Raw genomic sequence first — 23263 nt, forward strand, 5'->3', positions numbered from 1 at the left:
TGACAGGCAGCCCTGTCACCTGTAGAGAGCCTGATTGGAAGAGCGTTCTGCAACGTCATTTCCTTGCGACGGAGCGCTCTGTTGATGGGAGAAGAGGTATTTGGGGGAGAGGGGGGCACGGGGTGCTATCTGGGGTGTGGGGGTTGGTGGTAGTCATTGTAAGAACAGAGGAGCGGTCAGACTGGGGAATACGTGTAGAAGTATCCTATTATCTGCGTTGTCACTGTCTGTATATATTTAACATAGGTTTAACACTGACAGTGGGTATAGAAAAGAATCTCCACCCTTTAAAATGATCACATTTTGTTGCTTTGCAGACTGAAATGAAGACAGAAACAGTTTTTGTTTTATCCACTGTATACTTTACAGTTAAAGTGCCACCTATAAGTATCCATCAGTACAACCTTCATAGGGCCTCCTCACCTGTGTTGCCTCATCAATTCCCAGCAATGAAGTAGAAAAATTACTTATTTGGAAACAGAAACTAAGAAAAATGTTTTCTGTTCACAATTTTCAGTCTTTTCTTTGTTTAGCAAAAAAATTAAAACCCAAGTGGTGAATATATACCACCAAAATAAACTGTCTAAAAAAACAAAGCTAATTTAATTTGGGTGCAGTGTTGCATGACCATGCAATTGTCAAAGTGCAACAGTGCTGAAAATTGACACTGACCCTCTTCCAAGCTGGTGTTTTATTTATACCCAAGGCAGCTGCCATCTTGGCCTCTGTTTGATCTGCAGCTGCCAGGATGCTGCACATGTGGTCAGTTATGACTCCAGCTATTTGATGATTTGACAGTTAGGTGGAGAACACAAGCAAATGTGACAGCATTCCCAGCATGCCTGGATTGTAACTGTTTTTTCTTTTTAACTGTTAAAGCAGAATTTTACCCATAACAACTTGATACAAAATAATGTTCTTTAGCTAGGAGCAAACTATCCACATTAATAATGATGCTACCAAAAGGAGTGTGTGCTGTAAATTGCCTCCAGCATTGCTCCTGTTTCTTCTTGCTTTTTTTGTCTATTTTGCAGTGCATTTTTGCATGCGTGTTTATGCCGTGTTTTTACTGCATTTTGCTTCTTTTTCTTTTGTTAAAGATTTTTAGGTTGCTGAATAGAATAAAAATGCAAAATGCAGCAAAAATGCACTACATGCATTTCAGCAGCTTCTCCATTGAACTTTTATTTTACCAAAAACGCTGCTTTTTGCATTTAAAAAAGTCCCTGAATACCTGTGGGAGGCTCTTTAGCGTTTTGGATTTGGCCCCAATTACATCTCATGGGTCAGGTGCCTCTACAACTCCCCATATGCTAAAGAGTCTGTGCTAAAAAAGGGTCTCCCCTTTTGCTCTACACAGAGGCACTTGACAGGGCTGTCCCCTTTCACCAGATCTCTTTGCCCTGGGGATTGAGCCCTTGGTCTGTCTGATTCACTCCTCTAAGACCTTGCAAGGGCTTCCTGTGGGTGACTGGGAAGACCGGGTTTCCTTGTATGCAGACAACACTCTTTTATACCTGGAGGCAGGTGCGGACTGACCATTTGGAAACTCGGGCGCTGCCCGAGGTCAGTAGGGGGCCCCATGAGATGCCCCTGGTACCTTTTTCTTAGGCTTTTTTAAGTTTGGGCAAGTACACGGGCCCCATGATCCCCTATTGCCCAGGGGCCCCATGAGTTGTCAGTCCGCCCCTGCCTGGAGGACTGTGATCTGTCTCTTAAAGCGGCGCTTGACATTATCGATCGCTTCGGCCATTATTCTAGAGTGTGCATAAACTGGGAAAAATCAATATTATTCCCTCTTGCGTTAGGAACCCTACCTCTCATTCTTTTTGCCCCTATAAAATCGGTCTTCAAATTTAAATATTTAAGTGTGGTTCAGCGCAAACCAAGTATGTTTCAGACAATCTCCTTCCCCTTTTGCAACATCGAAAGACTAAATGTAGTGCCTGGTCTTCCCTTACCTATTAGCACCACTGGACGAGTAAATCTTTTTAAAATAATTTTTTACCTAAATTTCTATATTTTTTTTTTTTTACAAACTCCTATACAGATTCCAAAATCCTTTTTCTGTTAACCCTTTGAGGACCGTAAGATTTTGGAACGCCAAAAGAATCATTTTTTTTGTTTTTAAAGTTCGTACACTTCAGTTGCTGTAACTAAGCCATTTCATGAAATAATTGGCAAAAAGCTAGATCCATTTGTTTGTTGATAAGAACTAATATTTTGACTCAAACCAAAAAAAAAAGAGTTTTAAGTTCTTAATCAGATGATACACGCAATTAAAAACATGGGACAAATACTTCCCTTGGTCCTCAAAGGGTTAAATATTGAATTGTATTGCCTCTGTGGGTTGGGGGAGCTTTTTGGCTCTCCCAATCTACCTTACATCTACCAATTAATCGTGGTGGTCTGCTCTTATATCCCATACGGGCAAGCCGATATTTACTGGCATGGAGACTCCATGAATTACCACAGTGCTATAGTAGTTCATTTAGGACTGCAAGCTGACAGCGAAGGCTGTTGGGACTTGTAGTCTGTTCATTCACAGAACACTCCGAATGAATGACATGGCAGTGTGGGCGGAGCCCCGCACAGCCATGCTGTTTTCAAAAACTGATAGCTAGTACAGGGAACTTATTCTTGTACGTCTGTCACAGGGAGGGGGGGACAGCGGGCAGTGGTTGCAGGATCAGGAGCATGTTACATGTTCCCAAAGGTGAACTTATCCTTTAAGACTGATAGCATCCAAACAAGCGGCCATAGGTGTATCTGACTGGTGCATGTCTATCAACCATTAAAGTGACCAGCTGAGGAGGTAGTTTAGAAACTGGGGGACATAAGGGTAAATAGTGTGAGAGGGATGTGGTCAGCAACATAGGAAGCCTCCTGAATGCCATTGCAGGCACAATGCAGCAGCTGTGGCACAGACAAGAGAGTATGACTGTGTTCTAATTAGGGCAGTGTTAGAAAATACAGACCAGTTGATAGACAAGAGATAGAAGAGAGGAGTCATACAGCAAAAACAGATTTAGTGGGGTTGATTTACTAAAGGCAAATAGACGGTGCACATCACAAGTGCAGTTGGACTCATTTGCTCCCAGGGCTCAGTGAATGTGGTGTAGCGCTGCTGATTTCCATCATCCAAATTCAGTTTTTTTTCCTTGCAACTGATTGGGTGTTCTTTACAAAGTGAATCTTCACCACATTTACTAAGCTCAGGGGAAAATGAGTGAAACTGCACTTGCAAAGTGCACAGTCTATTTTCCTTTACTAAATCAACTCCATTATGGTCCTGTTAGAAAGAGTGTATAAGTTGTGCATATGAGAGAGGACCTGGCAAGCTGGAGCTATTGTTAAAGTCTAAATATTGATAGATAATGAATTAGCCCTGACAGCTAAGCATGGACCCAACTACCGTAGCAGTTAGTGGTGGTTGGTTGGTGAGCAGGTTCAAAGCAGCATCCTGACAATTTAAAAGAGATGAAAGCAGCAACAGCATCAGTTGTGACGGGCTTGATTTCCTAGAATTCCCATACTTTGGGAAATACACTAGCCTACACAACCATGGTTTGTCAAATTGCAGTGGATTTTCAAATACTATGAGCTGTATTATAATTCTGTACAAATCTATTTTTGTGCCTAGGTATTCCTGATATAGAAGACCATGTCTGGCAGCTTCTATTTTGTGATTGTGGGACATCATGACAATCCAGTATTTGAGATGGAATTTTTGCCCCCAGGAAAGACTGAGTCCAAGGTATTGGTATCTAGTTGTTTTGAGCTCTCCACTGGTGGGTGTTGGTATTAACTCTTTCACTGCTGGACCGGTTTTTTGTGTTTTTTTTTTTTTTTCCCCACACAGATACTATAATGGCATTATTGAATTGAAAAAAAAAACAGCATGCAGTGGGTACAGATAAGAATCACCCCCCTTTTAAAATAATCACATTTTCTTGCTTTGCAGCCTGAAATGAAGACAGACACGGTTTTTCTTTTATCCAGCTGTATTTACTCAGTGCAACTTGTAACATCCAAAAAAAAAAGATATAACACCAACATGTCAGAAAAAAACAACCCAGAATCGCTGAGTTTGACAAAGGATCACCCCCTTGTGTCAGTACTTTGTTGAACCACCTTTTGCCTTAATTACAGCCTTTAGTTTGTTGGGATATGTCTCTACTATCTTTGCACATCTAGACTTTGCAATATTTGCCCGCTCTTCTTTGCAGAACTGCTCAATTTCAGTTAAATGTGATGGTGACCATTTGTGGACTGCAGTCTTCCACAGATTTTCAGTGTGGTTTAAGTCAGAGCTCTGACTAGGCCATGCAAGGACATTCACCTTTTTCTCCTTCAACCACTGTGCGGTTGTCATGTTGGGTCATTGTCATGTTGGAAGGTAGACCTTCTTCCCATTGACAACTTTCTGGTAGAGGGCAGCAGATTTTCTTCAAGAATTGGACAGTATTTTGCCCCATCCATTTTTCCTTCTATCCTAACAAGTGCTCCAGTCCTTGCTGCAGAGAAACGCCCCCATAACAGGATATTCCCACCTCCATGTGTTACTGTAGGAATGGTGTTATTTGGACTGTGAGCTGTATGGGATTTCCGCCAGACATATCTGTAGCAATCATGCACACAGAGATGGACGCGGTCATTCATTTTGCTCGAAACCCCTCCATATTATATCTCTCTCTCCCAAATCAGATTCCTCCGACATCCCCCCTCCCTCTCTGTTGAGTGACATGTGGTCTGTTTGTTGCAGAGATCACAGGCAGCAAACTCATTGGGAGGGCGTCATGGCTATAAAACCCCCAGCCAAGCTGGTGCCTAGTTGCCTGTTAGCTCGCAATCTGGGATATCGTAAGACCATAAACCAAGCCCTCACAGAGCTTCAAAAGACATGCCAGGGAGTCGTAAAACAGACTTACATTTTAAAACCCAGTTTTCCATATAATTTTATATCTCCAAATGGGAAATAATTACACAAACATGGAGCACATATTCGGATGGCTCACTTTAAGAGAAGTCGCCTGGTATATTACACTCCCTAGCTGGCATATACAGGAGAGCAGAAAATTATATCTCTTTAACCATCCAAGCAGGTATCTCATATTTCATATGTAGACATTCCGCAGAAGATTCTGGGTATTAATCTACTTGTGGATAGAATGTTATATGTACCTAGGAAAAGTTATTGGCCATAGTATAATTTGTGAAGGCTTTGGTCATAGCCTGAGCTCCCTGCCTACACAAACCCCTCCCTAAATGAGGCAATTGGTTCTCTGCTTCAGGGAGACACCCTGTGGAGTTCCTAGATAAAGGCTGTGGTACATGAAGTAAAGCTGAGCTGAGTTGAGCAAAGTTGAAGAATCTCCCTTTTTAACATCGGAAGTAACTTTGGGAGATAAGACCCTTTTGGCTCTGAAACCTGATCTGCTTAACCCACGGCTGACAGCAAGTACTTTAACCCTCCTAAACATCTTTCTGTTATCTCTTTGCTGTGCTATTGTTCTCTGTATATTTATATATATATTGGCTACATCTTTTTCTGTAAATATTTTTATTGCACCCTTTTGACCTTTTAGTAATAAATCTTACTTTCTGAAAGTGTTGAACTGTTTCTAAAGCTCTTTAATGCAAACTAAGAATTCCTGCCTCTGAAAAGTGCTACTGTGTGTGTGTTTTAAACTTCGGTATATCTCTGCCTGTGGTGACAGTGGTATACCGATGATTACTCAAACATCATAGTGTTATTGCTGATATTGCCGAGTTTCCTCCTTCTCTGTACAAAAAGGAGGTGGTGGCAGTGTGAAGGGGTTAATTGCGTAATTAACCTGACCCAGTAACAATCGCTCCCAGGCTGCCGGCACACAGGTTGTGGTCCATTAGCTGGAAAATCTTTGTGCAGGGTGCAGCTAGGCATGGCATTGTTACGCACGTGACAGCGTGGTTTCAGATTGGCTAGTCCTTCGGTCACAAGTTTGGTGAGAAGGGCTGGGGTCTGACGCCGCGATTGTCACAATATCGTTTAGTGTTGAGGCCAAATAATAAATTTTAGTCTCATCTGACCAGAACACCTTTTTCCATGTGGCCTCAGAATCTTCAAGGTGCGTTTTGGCAAAGCTCAGTCTTGACTGCATGTGGCCTTTCTTGAGTGGCTTTTTTTCTTTCAACTCTCCCATACAAGCCACAATTGTGGAGAATTTGTGATCTTTATTATTTATTACAGGTACATATATAGCTCCGTCAATTTACATAGTGCTTTACATATAGATCAGTCCCTAACCCTCAAGGAGCATACAATCTAAGGTCCCTAACTCACATTCATACATACACATACTGGGGCCAATTTAGACAGGAGCCAATTAACCTACCAGCATGTCTTTGGAAACCTACGCAGGCACAGGGAGAACATGCAAACTTTGTCATGGTTGAGATTTGAAATAACGATCCTTGTGCTGCCAGGTGGAAGCGCTAACCACTTAGCCACTGTGCTGTTGTCACATGCACATAATGACAACTCTTTGTCATGAATTCCTGCAACTGCTTCAGAGTTGCTGTAGGCCTCTTGGTAGCCTCTCTGACCAGTGTCCTCCTGGCTCTTTCATCCAGTTTGGAGTGATGCCCTGATCCAGGGAGGGTCTGTATTGTACTAAATATCTTCCACTTCTTAATAATAGACTTCACTGTGCTTCTAGGCATTTATAAAGCCTTTAAAAAAAAATTTGTATCCATCTCCTGACTTGTGCCTGTTCATAACTTTTATCCTGGAGATCTTTTGACAGTGTCTTGCCACCAATAGTTGATTGTTTGTTTCAGGTGCACTATCAGGGACTGAAATGCTCTAGGAAATTTATTTTCATGCTGAGCTCATCAAAATGACCACAGCTGATTGAAAGGCAAATGGCATTGTGTGCCATTGAGGTGATTAGCTACACCTGATTGAATTTACAGGTCATTCTTAGAAGGAGGGTGATCCTCCCCCCCCCCCCCCCCCCCTCTTTCACTTTGATATTAAAAGTTGCACTGAGTAAATACAGCTGGATAAAAGCGCAAATTGTGTCTGTCTTCATTTCAAGCTGCAAAGCAACAAAATGTGATTGTATTATTTCTATACCCACTGTATTTTCTGGAAACAGAGGACCTGTTGAGTAAGGCCTTTTGCACACTGTACTCATGTATACGCATCAGACATTCCTGGCAGAAAAAACCACAAGGGTGGGCTGTATATCAGTTGCTCGTATTTGCAAGTATACACACACAAGCAGGAAGCGTGGCATATGTGCATATTTGCATGTATTGTGAAAACTGATTTTCGGGCGGCAGTGTGCAAGAGGCCTAAATATCAGTTGCAGTTTTTTATGTTGCACGATATTTGCAACTGTTTTTTCAGTATATTTTCAGTACAAATACACTGAAGTTAATTTTAGTGCACAAAATCACAACATGATCTACAAATATTCTGTTATATAATAAAGATGGCACAGTTTCATCTTTTATATTTATCAACTATGTTAAGCCTCAAAATTGCTCTTATAAAAGGGTGGAAAACTAAGATACCCCAAATTGTCAATAAGCAAATCTTTGAAAAACTTACATGCTCATAAACTAAGAATTGAAGTAGTATTATAGGCAAAACGTTTTGTTTTCATTTTGGATAGAGCAAAGGAGGGCTATAACCCCTGTCACGTTTTGTTTTGTTTTTTTTCGCAATCTGTGTTCCTTTGCTGAGATTTCCCTTTACTTCCTGTCCCATAACCAAACAGGAACTAGTGTCCCCCTCGGAAGACTTCTCCACTATTACTTTTTATGGGACAACCCAAAATTTAGGATTTTCTTTTACTTTCACTTTTGATAATGGTAAACAGGACAAATAGACAAGGCGAATCTCCCTAACAGGGGCACAGACAGTGATAAAACCTGACAGGCGTTCTAAATCCTTTTTACTCTATCCAAAACTTATTCTCCAAAATCCAAAACTTATGCATGGAGATATACACTATATTGCCAAAAGTATTGGGCCAGCCCTCCAAATCATTGGATTCAGGTGTTCCAATCACCTCCAAGACCACAGGTGTATAAAATCAAGTACCTAGGCATGCAGAGTGCTTCTACAAACATTTGTGAAAGAATGGATCGCTCTCAGGAGCTCAGTGAATTCAAGCGTGGTACCGTGATAGGTTGCATGTGCAATAAGTCCATCCGTGAAATTTCCTTGCTACTAAATATTCCACCGTCAGCTGTTAGTGGTGTTATAACAAAGTGGAAGTAACTGGGAACAACAGCAAGTCAGCCACGAAGTGGCAGGCCATGTAAAATGACAGAGCGGGGTCAGCCCATGCTAAAGCGCACAGTGCGCAGAAGTCACCAACTGTCTGCAGTCAATAGCTAAAGACCTCCAAACTTCGTGTGGCCTTCATACTAGTACAACAACATTGCATAGAGAGTACTGGAATGGGTTTCCATGGATAGGCAGCTGCATCCAAGCCTTCCATCACCAAGTGCAATGCAAAGCGTGGGAGGCAGTGGTGTGGCACTGGTCTTTAGAGCAGTGGAGACGTGTTCTCTGGACGAATCACGCTTCTCTGTCTGTCAATATGATGGACGTGTCTGGGTCTGGTGGTTGCCAGGAGAACGGCACTTGCCCGACTGCATTGTGCTAAGTGTTCGGTTTGGTGGAGGGAGAATTATGGTGTGGGGTTGTATTTCAGGGGTCGGGCTTGTCCCCTTAGTTCCAGTGAAGGGAACTCTTATGGCTTCAACTTGCCAAGACATTTTGGACAACTTTGTGGGAACAGTTTGGGGATGGCCCCTTCCTGTACCAACATGACTGCGTACAAGTGCAGAAAGCAAGGCCCATAAGGACATGGAGTTTGGGGTGGAGGAACTTGACTGGCCTGCACAGAGTCCTGACCTCAACCTGATAGAACACCTTTGGGATGAATTAAAGCAGAGACTGCGAGCCAGGCCTTCTAGTTTGACATTCATACCTGACCTCACAAATGATCTTCTGGAAGAATGGTCAAACATTCCCATAGACACACTCCTAAACCTTGTGGACAGCCTTCCCAGAAGAGTTGAAGCTGTTATAGCTGCAAAGGGTGGGCCAACTCAATATTGAACCCTACGGACTATGACTGGGATGTCATTAAAGTTCATGTGTGTGTAAAGGGCAGGCGCCCCAATACTTTTGTCTATATAGTGTATGAGTTGCACAACTGATGTTTAGTAATGCATGTGCACCCTAGTTGTGCTTTTATGTGCATGTTTGTGTGGGTCCTTTAAATATTTAGGACAGTAATGTGCAGATGACAGGTATTTTTTATAGAGACATCAAGGGTCTATAGATCCTTTATGCCTCCACTGCATAAGCCCATGTAGATCAGAGAGCCCCTGATCTGCTGCTTGCCTGGCTACATCTGGCTGGGATTTGACATATATGAATCTGTAACAGTTCAGAGCTAAGTGCCTTCGGGTCCAGTGCTCACAGGCAAGATCAGGGGACAGTTTTATTGTGAAGTTGTGATAGAGTTGTTTTACAGCTTCCCAAATCACGTCCATATTATACAACAAAGCTGGCTGTTAACCCTTAGAACAAGCTTGTGTCTGCTAAGGCAGCTAGCTGTAAGTTTGTTTCAACTTTTTGATCACCAGAACATAAAGTATGCTTACTTGGCACTTGAAGGCTTTCTATATTCAAAACAGATCTGTTCTGTTCTGTTTATGGTGGGGTGTGTGTGAGCTGAATCCCCTGCTATGTCTTGGAGATTATAATTGCTAGATTCCCTATGGTAGTCTGTGGTACCACACCTTTCTGTATAATGCAGCTAGACTCCATAAATCGTTTATTCTACATGATGGAGAGTCCATCAGATTAGCATGACTTGATCATTTGGCTTTTCATTATTTAGGTACAGCAGCTAGCTGGAACTAGGACTTCTGGTGGGGATATCTCATACATTGATTTGGATACATAGATGGAAATAAAACAAGTATATCATTTAACTTATCTGTGAACATTAAAAAATTAAGTATTGGTTGTAGCTGTTATTAGCCTTAGAACACAGCGGGGTGGATTTACTAAAAGCAAAATAGACTGTGAACTTTGGAAGTGCAGTTGCACTAATTTTCCCCAAAGCTTAGCGAAAGTGATGATGCTTTACTTTGTAAAGAATACCCAATTAGGTGCAAGGAAAAAAAAAACGGCATTTTTGTTTGCACACGATTGGATGATGAAAATCGGCAGAGTTTTACCACATTTTAAAGGAAAACGAGTGCAACTGCACATCCAGAGTGCACAACTATTTGCTTTTAGTAAATCCACCGCAGTGTTTACAAAGGAAATGTTGGGGACACATAACCATTGATTACACATGAAGGATCTTTTCTTTAGGACCTATAGTTACAAAGTTTGTGATTACCAGTAGGTAAAAACAAATGTAACCAAAAAATTAACCAGTAGGCCACAAAAAAACAGTTTATATGTGTTTATTGTTTTTTGGATGTACTGTTAGAACCGATTGTGACACATGCCAGTTTCTAACCTGGTAAATTTTGAAGGCTGTGTGACTACACAAAGGTTGCAGGCTGTGTAAAACAATCTAACGAATGATACACCAAAATGCAACTCCTAAAGATATTCTTAGTAAGAACTTTAAATTTCATTTTTTTTTCTTCGGGAGTTCTTTTTTAACAGTGTACTTAGCCCAGTACAGTTTACTGGTGACTTTTGTCCTGAATGCATATTACTTTATCACATGCATGATAACGACGTGCTCTTTCTTGTGATTTCAGCCCAGCCCAAATTAGCATTGAGTATTTTTCTTTCTAATGTGTATGCAAAGTAAAAGCTTGGTGTAGTCCATCCTGTGCCATTGAGACTTTTCCCTAGATACATAAACCGTAAGATATTGGTATTTAAATGTCATTCTTTTCTCAATCAAAGGATGATCATCGCCATCTGAACCAGTTCATCGCCCATGCAGCCCTGGACCTAGTAGATGAAAACATGTGGCTGTCGAACAACATGTACCTCAAGACAGTTGACAAGTTTAATGAATGGTTTGTTTCGGCTTTTGTAACAGCTGGACATATCCTTTTCTATGCTCTGTGAATACAAAGTTTCCCTTGCGCTTTTCTTAAAGCAGTATTAAACCCAAAAGCAAACATTTTATTACAGTGCAGTTTACCAATTTTTACATGTGGTGGCTATATTCGTTTATTTTTTGGCTTTCTTTCTTCTGTTTTCATCTGGTGATCCAGCCAGTAAGTCTTTTATTTTTCAACAGAACAAGCTCTCTTGCAGTTACAGGGATGAGATAGACCATTTGCCACTGGCGTAAGTGCTTAAAATGATCAGCTTTTGTTTATCTACAGTATGTAAAACCTTTATCCCCCCCCCCCCCAAAAAAAATTGTTTGTTGTAATAGATTATAAAGTATTAGCTTGAGGTTTTTTTCCCCAATTTGTTACTGTATTTAAATCTGCTAGTACATCTAACAATCCCTTCCCCCAGGCTGACAATGCTGCTGTCCAAATCTGCCCCTGTGCTCTTTCATCCAGAGTGGTGTCTGCATGACACAGGAGATGTGTTATTGGCCAAATTACCAGGGTAAAGAGAGGGGAAAAAATATAACCTGAAAAAAGAAAACGGATGCAGCCACCACATCTAATGAATTGCAATATAGTACATTTTGTATTTAATACTTTAATTATATTCTGCATTTTTTGCAATTGACAATTGGTTCATTTCGTAGTGATTAATCATCATTTGTTAACAGAGCTCCCTTCATCAATAGGTGTGCTTGAGGGATATTGTCAATGCACAAAAAAAGATTAAGAATGTGAAGCTTTAAAGGCAAATGTGTTTTGCCTGAATAGCCATTTGACCTCTTTTTTCATTTGCTTGAAAGATTTTCACATTTTATAGTGCTATTCAGTATCTGCAACACAGAATAGTGGCTTTATTAGTATGACATATTTAATATGTTCAAGACATCCTAAAATGTGATTATTTTAACAAGTAAATATAAAATATTGCATATGAATATTTTGTATTTAACACATACAGTCAGCAGGTGGAGCTTTAACCCTGTCAGAGGTTCCCTGCCTTTGCACTCAATATGTGGTGCATGGACCTGTCTACATTTTCACTTAGACTAATATTTTGAGACCTTAAGGACGTTATCAACTTTCCCGCCACCCTATAGTAGAACTACTGCTACATGGCGGCGCAAAATCACGTGCGCCGCCCCAACCATGCTGCCATTGGTGGCTAGGGATATCAATCACTGGGTCCCAACCGGAGATTCCCCACCAGGTAAAGCTGACAGGGAAGAGACCTGCATGTAAACAACACAGATCTCTCTCCTGCCAGCAAGGACATGCTGCTTTGTATTTCTCTGCACAACAGAGAATAACAAAGCATCATCTTTCTCTAGTAAAACACAGCACATAATTTAAAACGGCACACAGTTAGCCCTTTAATTTCTCCAGATATAAACCCCTTCCTGCCCAGTGTCATTAGTACAGTGTCAGTGCTTTTTATTAGCACTGACCACTGTATTAGTGTCATTGGGATGTCAGTGGCAGTTTGTCAGTTCCCCCCCAGTGTCAGAATGCCTGCCGCAGTCCCACTATAAGTATCTGATTGCCGCCATTACTAGTATAATAAAAATTCCAGTATATATACCACCATTTGTAGATGCTATAACTTTAACGTAAACCAATTAATTTACACATACTGGGATTTTTTTTTCAGCAAAGACATGGAGCAGAATACATTTTGGCCTAAATTTATGAAAAAATTAGATTTTTTTAAAAAATTTTTTTACTGGATATGTTTTATAGCAAAAAGTAAAATATATATATATATTTTCTTTTTCAAAATAGTTTTTTTGTTTATAGCGCAAAAAATAAAAACTGCAGAGGTGATCAAATACCACCGAAAGAAATCTCTATTTGTGAGGGGAAAAAAGGACATAAATTTAATTTATGTACAGCATTGCATGACCGTGCAATTGTCAGTTAAAGTATCGCAAAGAATGGCCTGGTCAGGAAGGGGGGTAAATCCTGTGGAGGGCAAGTGGTTAAAGTAGTACACATGAAGTGTCTGTAGCTGTCAGCACGCAAAAGTGGCCCCCCAAAACCCTGTAAGGGGATGGAGCCACCTAAAAACAGTACCAAAGGAGGAGAGATGCTTGAGAGATGGAATTCAAAGGCTTAAAATGAAAACCACACAATAAAGGTGTGAAGTGCTGAGGTCTGGAACACTAACTGCTGCAGGAGCCCATCCTGAAGTTTTGATTTAAAAAAAAAACAAAAAAAAACAAAAAAAAAACCCAGATTTCTGAAGTAGTCTGAGCTGTTCTATCTTTTCAGTCCCAGAGTCTTTTTATGTTATTGGAATTTACAGTAGATTTTCAGCAAATTTTCCAAAATAAGCCAGAACACAAAACCGTAAAAAGGCAGAAAGAGGACACTTATTAAATTTCCTTAACATTTATAATTCTACATATGAGATTCATTATGCTGCACGATGTCCGACAAGAAGATGGAATAAAGAATTTCTTTAATGAAGCATATGACTTATACATCAAGGTATGGCATAATGTATGTTTTTACAGTGTGTATAACAGGTTGATGTCAAGCTTGCTATGAGAGAATTCACAGTTCGTTTAGTTGGCAGATGCCTAGCTATACAGAAGGGTTATAGATGAACCGACACCAGGTTTACATTAATTCTGTTATTGCAGTAGAGGTCTGTTTCCTGTACATTGAGAGGATTGTTCTATTAATCTTTGGAAGATGAACTGATTGTATACTTGGTTGCAGAGGAATTTCAGGATGCTGCAGACTTTTATTTGTGAATATGAACATTTTCTTGCAAAATTACCCAATGACTTTGGCCTTTCAAGCCCATGGTAGTGGTTATCTTACACATAACAATTGCTTCCATGCTTCTGTACAGAATAAAAGTAAACCGTTGCACACGTTTAAGTAAAATTGCTGATTTTACATTTGAGATGTAGTTAGAAGACAGAAAATACATACATAATGCTGTGCTGTTTTCTTTGTCCCAGACAATCATTATAGGACAAAGCTGTAATGGATCTACAAAGGAAAGACCTGCTTATTACTTATTAATAGAGTTACAATTATAGAATCAAAGAGATGCAATATATTGTTGTCAAGAAACATGGGTTGATTGATCAGTTTTACTGTAGAGCAAAACAATCAGTGATGCAGAGTACAGATTTCCTAGAGGATTGCAGTTTCTTTAGAAATCAGCATTGCACCCAGGGCCACCAATAAGAGGTACAGTTGGCCCTCCTGTACCGAGCCCTAGCACCATCAGTTCAAAAGGGGGGCCCGAGCACCTGCCAACCATGAAGACCAGCTGTACTACTTTATCACTGGAACCGATCCTCCTGTGGCTACACCTGCAGCACAACCATCTTCTCCCTTTCCCTCTGGCTGCGCTGCGCCACATGAGCATCGGTTCCAGAATTTTCATCCCGCCATCCCCCCTGGTGTCTAGGCCCCCCCATGTGCAACCCTTCCCTTTAGTGCTACCAGCTTTTCCTACTCTCCCTCCCACCAGCTTCAGCTGAATGGAATGTCATTTACCAGCCCTGTCTTTCCTGAATGACCACAGTGAGTGATCAGTGCCAATCAGTGCATTTCCTGTTCATTCATCTCTAGTGCAGCTGAGGCTGCGGCAAAAGGGATTTGTAAATCTATGTCATCAGTCCCTTTCTCTGTCTCAAAAGTCAGACATTAGGGGTCTGTTTATAGCCCTGATATTTCACCAGAACACCCCCAACTGGTAAGTTAAAAAATTATAAAATCCAGTAAAAAAAAAATATATATATATTTTTTTTTTTAAAAAAAGGGCTCATTTACAGGTACTTTGCTCTCTGAAGAGCAATTCAACATTTGGATTGCTCCTCAGAGAGCATTTGACAGATGGTGGAAGGCGTATCGCCTCCTCACCACCTGCTATAACCCTGCACTAGCATGCTTTAACCATGTGCATTGCACACAGTTGCAGGGTGCTTGCAGAGCAGCACCACTCACCTGAATGGGTCACATTCAACAGGGGTATAATTCCTGCACCAGCTGACAAAGTATTGTGGCCTCTGTGGCTAAAGGGGGTAGTGGTTGGGGGGCAGTAAAAGTGCAAGTCAACTGTGTGATTTTACAGCCCTCTGACCACAAGGGCTCATTCACAAATGGCAATATGAATGAGTGATTTGTTCATGTGGCTAAAGCCGCCTGTTACTGTATAGGGATGCACAGCTTAGGGTCCTAAGTGTTAGTGAGGGGCCCTAAATCCACACTGTCTGTGTTCATACAGCTGCTGTGTCTCCATGATGTAACATAGGCTGCACAGAGCTCCAGACGGCTCCAGCCACATAAACCGATGATTTACACTGTACAGGCCACAGCACCCATGTGAATGATCCACAAGACCTCTTTCAACCACGGAGCTTTACTTATTAAATCAATAGTTTTACATTTGGCAGAAATGTTGTTGTCTTGTTTGTGGCTGCTAATAATGATTTTAGTGTATTGTTAGGAAAATATTTGGGGGGGCATGGGCCCTGTAAGGTAGGCTAGACAGGGCCTGTGATTTCTAGTAGCAGCCCTGAGTGCACTAATATAAAGCAAGTAACAAATTGATTGCTGCTGTTGCGCTTTACTGGGCTTCTGCAAATTGGTACAGTAAATGCTAGGGGAAGGAAATTTTTGTATTGTGATTTCCAATATAAAACACACCCCTGAATATTTAAAGTGGTTGTAAAAAGTGAAGGTTTTTTTTACCTTCATGCATTAGAACCACTTTAATTGTGTGTTTAACCACTTGGCGCCAAGCACACGCAAATATACAGCCTCTCAGCAGCTGGGCCTTGGTACTGAGTGACCGCATATTTGCGTACCCAATGTAAACAAAGTATGTGCTGAGAGTGCATGCCCTGTGCGCTCCCGACATTCATCAGCGCCTCACGGAAAGGTCCCGCTCGCTACTTGCGGTCAGGAGCTTTCCAATCATGTGACTGCTGTGACAGCCAATCCCCCAAACCCTTCCCTGCCATCACAGACTCCTTAAAGGGCAGGGAGGCGTCAGCGCCAATGGGTTAAAAAAGATGTTTTGGATCTTTGCATAACATGCTTGGCTGCCCAGGATTACATGATTTCAAGGACACACAACATACAGCAGTAGTACAGTATTGCATTGTGTTAGAGATCAATTAATTGAGAAAGTGATCCCATACATTGGCTAAGTGTCACTAAAGGCAATTTTTTAAATTTATTTTTGTTTTTCCATTTTGGATAGAGCAAGGGAGGGTTATAACCCGTCAAGGATTTTTTTTCCATTTGTGTCCTATATGGGGAGATTTCACTTTCTGTCCAGTAGCCAAAACAGGAAGTGAAAGGAAATTCCTCCAAAGTGAGGGAATTCTGGGGTGTCATCAGAACTAGTGTCCACATTAGAAGATTCCCCTTCTATTACTGTTCCAGGGACAACCCAAAATGTGGGATTTTTTTTTGCTTTCACTTTTGACGATACTGGTAATAGTATCTGGGCACAGACTGCAATAAAAACTGTCAGGTGTTCTAATCCCTCTCCACTCTATCCAAAAGGAAAAAAATATGCCTTTCGTGATACTTTGAGCTATTAAAGATGCAAGGTTTCAGGATGTCTCTGATCTCTTCTTCGCGACAATGAAAATCATAGTTTTCAATGGCGCCTGTTTTAATCAATGCGACTCAGTACAGTGCAACTTTGGAAAAGATTCCTGCACTACTTTGGTGTGATTAACAGTGCAACTTGGCCCCATAGAATATGCAAAGCCCCATCAAAGCAGCACTGTAAATCGCACCAAAGTCGCATTGCAGTGGTGTGAACTGAGCTTTAAGGCTACGTTCACACTAGCGTTGTGTGCAGGCGGCAGAGAGGTGTTTGGGAAGCGTTTTTACCACTTCCCAAATGCCTCGGACAATTCTGCACATTGCAGCACATGGTGCTGTTCTAACGGGAGCGTTAGCATCGCGGCAAAACGGACGCCTCTGGTCGAGTCAGGAGGTGTTGAAGCCTCCTAGTCTAGTCTATGGTGCCGCTCCGCAGTGCGGAGGCGACGCGGTTGCGGGGCGTTTGCAGAGCGGTAACACCATTTAAACTTCATTATATGCGTTTGTGGGGCGTTTTTAACGCGCGGCAAACGCCTAGCAACCGCCACTAAACCACGCATGCCGAGCGTTAAAAACTGCTCCGCAAACGCCGGACCAACGCTTGCTAAACGCTATAGGGGCGTTTGGCAAGCGTTGGTAAAACAGTCAAGTGTGAACAAGCCCTTAGAGCCATTTTTTTAATTCAAGGAAAGACAAGTTTACTTTTTTTTTGCCAACCAAAAGATAAATAAAATTTATATTTACTTTAGTCTTCTTGAGACTTCATACAGTTCTGAATTATGAAATTGTAACGCGCTGTATAAAAGTGTTTCAGAGCCATTTTCAGAGAAGCAGTCTAACTTACCTGATAAACTACTGTTCTGCCTGGTAGCTCATGCGGCAAATACTTGCTGCAAAGCTTGAATCAGGCGGGTGGACTTGTTACATGGAAGCAGATAAACATCTTTAAGAAATAGGTGCACAGAATTGTATGTAGAGTTATCCAGTATTGTTTGGAACCATTTGTATGGTAAAGATAACATAGTCACAGTGTAGTTTATACCTTCCAACATCTACAGCTTTTAGTAGGCGGGAACCACAATCATTCCATCTGTCTTTATTCTGAGGGATTACTAGAATGACTTCACTGATCATAAACTCATCTCTTGCTGCAAATTAATACATCATGCATTGGTAAGTGGCTTTTAAAGCTCAGAGCATAGGATGCAATAGATAGAATCAAGCCCATTATCTTGAAACCAACTTCAGCTTGTTCAATTAAGCTTTGGCAATAAAACCTGAAAGCTGATTTCTATGCATAGCTGCACCAGATTTTGCGCTCTCCAGTTTTAGTAAATCAACCCCAATAGCTAATCTGTTTTAGGTAAGGTTCACATTGCTGCAATCTAATTTTAATCCAACTTTCAGTGCAATTATGTAGTGCTACTCAGACAAGGTCTGGATATTCGAAGTGGGAAAAAAACAAATCACACTGGAGTCGCAGCAAAGTAATACAGGAACCTCTTCCAAAATCGCACCATGTTGAGTTGCATGTGATTTCCATTGTCATTTCATTCTATGCAACTCAAGTGACATCTGAAATCACACTAGCGTGAATCAGACCTTAGATATCTTACAGTTTGGTATAGTTCAAGACAACCTGATGTAGGCGGGAAAAAAAAACTAGCTAAAGCAAATTAATACTCCCATTATGTGCCCCATTTCATAAGTGCTATAGAAATACTTACTGATCATGGCTCCTTTTTGTTCCTGCTATTGTAGAATTTCAGGGCATCAATTTCCACAATAGAGGTAGTATTCAATTCAATTGTGGTAGTTAGCACTGGCACACATGGGCTGCTAAAAACACTAAGGCAAGGTTCACACCTATGCAGGTTGCCTTTTTCTCATTTCTGCATTGTGTTTTGTGTTGCATTTTTGCCACGTTTTGCGGTGGGTGGGGGGGTTAATTATTTTATTTTTTTTCTTGTTGCTAGGCCGATTTAAAATGCATCAAAAACACACTACATGCTTTTCTGCAGCTTTTCCATTGAAGTCTATAGAACCAAAAACGCAACTTTTTGCGTTGAAAAAAAAGTCCATGGCCCTTTAAAAAAAAATTAAAAAAAATGCACCATTGGGAAACAAGGAGATGTGAACATGTCCCATAGGAAATCATGTTAAATGGACGGTACTGCGTTTCTGCAAACCGCTGCGGAAAACACTTAGGTGTGAACCTAGAGTTAGACAGAATCACATTAAAGTGTAACTTTAGGCAACTTTTTTCCCCCATATTGGCTAGAGTAAGGAAGGGTTATAATCCCTGTCAGGTTTTTCTTGCCGTGTCCCATTGTGGAGATTTTCCTTTACTTCCTGCCACAAAAACAGGACATGAGGAAAGCCCTGAAAATTTAGGGAATCCATCAGAACCCCCAGGTCACCAGTCCCCTTTGGAAGATTTCCCTTCTATTACTGTGCTGGGGACATCCTCAAATTTGGGATTTTTCTTTACTTTCACTTTTGATCACAGTAAACATGACCGTTTTTTATTGCTGTCTGTGCTCATTAGGGAGATTTACCCTCTCTATCTGACAGGTGTTGCAATCCTTTTCTACTCTGTCCAAAGCAAAAAAAAAAAATGTTTTGTCTTTAGTAATACTTTAAACCCAAAAGCAAACATTTTATTATATTACAGCATTAGTTTTCTTTTTTTAGGCTTTCTATCCATTATTTTCATCTGGTGGTTTGGCCAGTAAGTCTGCTGTTTTTCAAAAGAACATAAGCTCAAGGAGTTATGGTCCTTATCACAAGTCAATACATACACATATTAGGGCCCATTTAGACAGGAGCCAGTTAACCTATCAACATGTTTTTGGAGCATGGGAGGAAACCCACACAAGCACAAAGAGAACAAAGTCCATGAAGATAGTGGCCTGGCAGAGATTTGAACCAAGATCCCCAGAGCTAACCACTAAGCTGCTTTTTCTTATATTATGGCATTGTAAGTAATACTATGTTGCTATGTGTCGTTTATCAGAATAAACAGCTACTATCCATGCAGGATACATGTTGATGCTATTAGAGAAGTCATTGTTTTAAAGCAAACAAAACTGGTGTTAAAATATATTTTCATGCATGCATTTGTTTTCATCTTAATAGATTTTAAGATATTTGCCTGTAATTGACACCCAGGATTTTTTTTAGTATGGGTATTAAATTCCTATAATGCTGATGCTCTTCATTCTACTCCTATTATTTGCTCATTAAAAGGTAGATACAAATGTGTACTTTGTTTTCTTTTCACAGTTTGCCATGAATCCTTTTTATGAAGCAAACACTCCCGTTCGATCTACTGCTTTTGATCGTAAAATACAGTTCCTTGGCAAGAAACATCTATTAAGCTAAATGAAGCAGTCACATTGAACTGATCAAGCTTGATATTTATTCCATTATGGACCAGAGTGCATCCTGCAAGAACTGCAACATACTATTCTTTTCTTCAATTGACAGAGGATCAACTCTTCGCTGGATTGCTTAAGAATATATGTATTATTACAAATGTACAAGAGACAAATTGAAAACCTTTTTTTTTTTTCCTTGCATCTTAGCTGCAGGTTACTTATACAACTCATTTGGCTGCAAGGAGTAATGCTGTGTAATATACCCAACAAGTTTGCCATTTAAAAGCTAACTTCAATTGTGATCTTTATTGCATATTTACATGTTCCAGCTTGGACCAATGCCAGCTCATAGCTGAGGGGCTGCTGAAAATCACTGTAGTAGTTAGTGCTGCTACAGTAATGGCCATGATTTTCTGGGTCCTATGCCACCATTCACAGAATGCCTTGTAATTATTATTATTTACTTTTTTTTTTTTGAATACAAGGTGTTCCATGATTAGATCAGGTAGAGACGAGGGGTAATGATATCATGATCTCCACTTCCTCTCCAGGCAGAGAACAGCTAATTGAATAAAAATACAAGGCATTCTCTCAATGGTGAGCAACTCCCCCTGTGGTCAATATACAGCAGGAAAGACTCTTGGGTCCAGATTCTGAAGATCACTACTATCACTCAAGAAGCACCAAATACTACCATGATTGTTGGATTCCCTAGTGGTCCCGCATGTATAAGAGATACAAACTTACATTAGTTCAAACTGGACTAATGTAGGTATCCCATAAAGATCATACCTGCTTTAACAGTTTATACAGTTGGCTTACATTTATGTTAAACTCATGTGAAATGTGTTTTTGCATTCTCTAAGTATGGTCACGCTAAAACCACACACAGCAGACCACTTTTACACCCGTGCTTTGTACAAAACAAATGCTTGTAACAGATGTATGTTTTTTGTGTTTTTTTTTTTAAGCAAAATATTTTGACTGGGACACCTTATTCAGTAATAAATTTGCAAAGTGGATGATGCTTTGTATGGTATTTATGGGGCACTTTGGTGTCTGTTTATGACACAGAGAATAGCTGCGATTCAACAGATCTCAGCTATTCTCTGGTCATTCACAGTTTATGACACTCAGGAGATCATGTCAGCCCTTCTCTGGAGATCTGTGTTCTCCCTCCAGATTCTCCAGCCCAGAGCTGGAGAATCGGAGGGACCGAAAACGAAGCAGAGATAATTTACCTCTGTTTAGTAAACTGATCTTTTACTGTAATCTCGTGAGATTATAGTAAAATGAGCCGTTTTTCAGAGTTTGGAGACAGTTCCCCCTTCGTTCGGAGAACTGCTTCATAAACTGCATTCACAGGAGAACTGTGTTCTCCGAGAACTGAGCAGCGATCTATTACCGCTGGTTCATACACAGGCACCTTTATATGAAATAGTCCATAGAATTTCAGTTATAAAGCAGAAGTCTCTAAAGGCAACTTATACAAAGTATGCTGGAATCTACAACACAGCCTTTGTTGTTCATGAAATTTAATTCACAAGTAAATCCCTCTACCTGTACAGTGTTAAGGTGGAAACCTGCTCCTATTATAGAGGAACCTCACCATAAAATTGCAACAATATCAGATCTAGAAATGTTTAGTAATCAGCAATCTACAGCTAGCTATAAATTATTACAGACACTTTGAATACTGTAAATCTTCTTTTCCTCATTCTTCCCATTTCATCTCCCTTCACTTTCTGGAATTTTGCCTAGAATTCTGAGTCTGCTTCATGGAATATGTGACAGGAACTTCCCAGGAGGCTTGTGTGAGGACCAGGGTTACATCACCTGTGCCTCACTCAACGAGGATGGAGAAAAAAACCCCCCAGTAAATTACAAGAAAAAGAAAGGGAAAAAAAAAAAGTTTTAAAGAATACAAAATTATTTCATATAACGCTGTAGAGCTATAGGCTGATGTGATTACCCGGTTCCCGCCAGGCCTATGGTCGCATGGCAGCTGCTAAAAAACCTTAACCATATTGTGTCCTTTCAGGCATGCGCAGTTTGCATGCCAGCAGAGCCGCGCAGCGACGCAATCTGTTACCGGCCATGTGCCTCGGACACGGCCGATGACAGATCTGTGTACCGGCCCCGTTGCCAGTACCATGTGACCAATCAGCAGGTCACATGACAGTTGTCTACAATGGATGGTTTCCTATCATGCCATCCATTGTATACAAGTGTGGCTAGCTGTGAATGGTCACAGCGATCACATGCACAAGCTGGGCCAATCACAGCCCAGCTGTGTCATGTGATAACTGTGATTTGGCCACAGCTAAAGAAAAAAAAAAATCCTGAATGAATCGATTTCATTCAGGTAAATGCTTGCTTATAGCAAAGTAATTCTTTGCTATAAGCAAATTGTGTAAAAAGAAAAAATATAGATCACTTCCCCAAAGTAGTACAACGTTACTATAGTAACAATATACTACTTTGGTCATAGTGAAATATGAAGAAAAAAAAAAATCTTGAAAAAAAACTGATCACCACCATGTCAGTTATATGAAAACACTGTAGTTATATATAAAAAAAAAAAAAGTGAAAATCCTTTTTTTTTTTTCTGAAAAATGACAAAAAAAATTACAACTTCAAAAAACTCCCCATGCCTCTTATGAAATAAGTCGGACTGTCTACTTTGCAAAAAGGGCTCATTTGGGGGATATCTGTACTGTTCTAATATTCTTGGACTTCAAGAAATTAGATTGGCTGTCAGTACTTCAGGATTGATTAATATTCAGATATATCCCATAGTTTGTGAACTCTATAACTTTCCTACAAACTAAAAAATACATCCTAATTTGCTTTATTTTCACCAAACACATTATAGTAGAATACATCTTGGCCTAAATTTACAAAGAACGATTATTTGCAAACTTTTAGAACAGAAACAAAGAAAAACGTGTTTTTTTTCAAACTTTTTGGGTTTTTTTTGTTAATTTAGCAAAAAATAACCCCAGTGGTGATTAAATACCACCAAAAGAAAGCTCTAGTTGTGTGAAGAAAATGATAAAATTTTAGTTTGGGTACAATGTTGTATGACCGCTCAATTGTCATTCAAAGTGTGAGAGCGCTGAAATCTGAAAAATGGCCTGGGCAGGAAGGGGGTAAAAGTGCCTGGTATGGAAACGGTTAAAGGA

General features: G+C 40.4%; 1 protein-coding gene across 1 annotated transcript; it reads left to right on the forward strand.

The window, feature by feature from the left end:
- On the forward strand, nt 1-21100 carry TRAPPC2 (trafficking protein particle complex subunit 2). The gene is made up of 5 exons (XM_089652989.1): nt 1-96; nt 3644-3757; nt 10949-11091; nt 13515-13602; nt 19984-21100. The coding sequence occupies exons 2-5, from the start codon at nt 3665-3667 to the stop codon at nt 20080-20082; spliced, it is 423 nt and encodes a 140-aa protein (XP_089509115.1). The 5' UTR covers nt 1-96; nt 3644-3664; the 3' UTR covers nt 20083-21100.
- The last annotated feature ends 2163 nt before the right edge of the window (nt 21101-23263 follow it).

Source organism: Staurois parvus, unplaced genomic scaffold, assembly GCF_062004578.1.
Source record: "Staurois parvus isolate SC_StPar_1 unplaced genomic scaffold, SC_StPar_1.0 ptg000696l, whole genome shotgun sequence".
Taxonomy (NCBI): Eukaryota; Metazoa; Chordata; class Amphibia; order Anura; family Ranidae; genus Staurois; species Staurois parvus.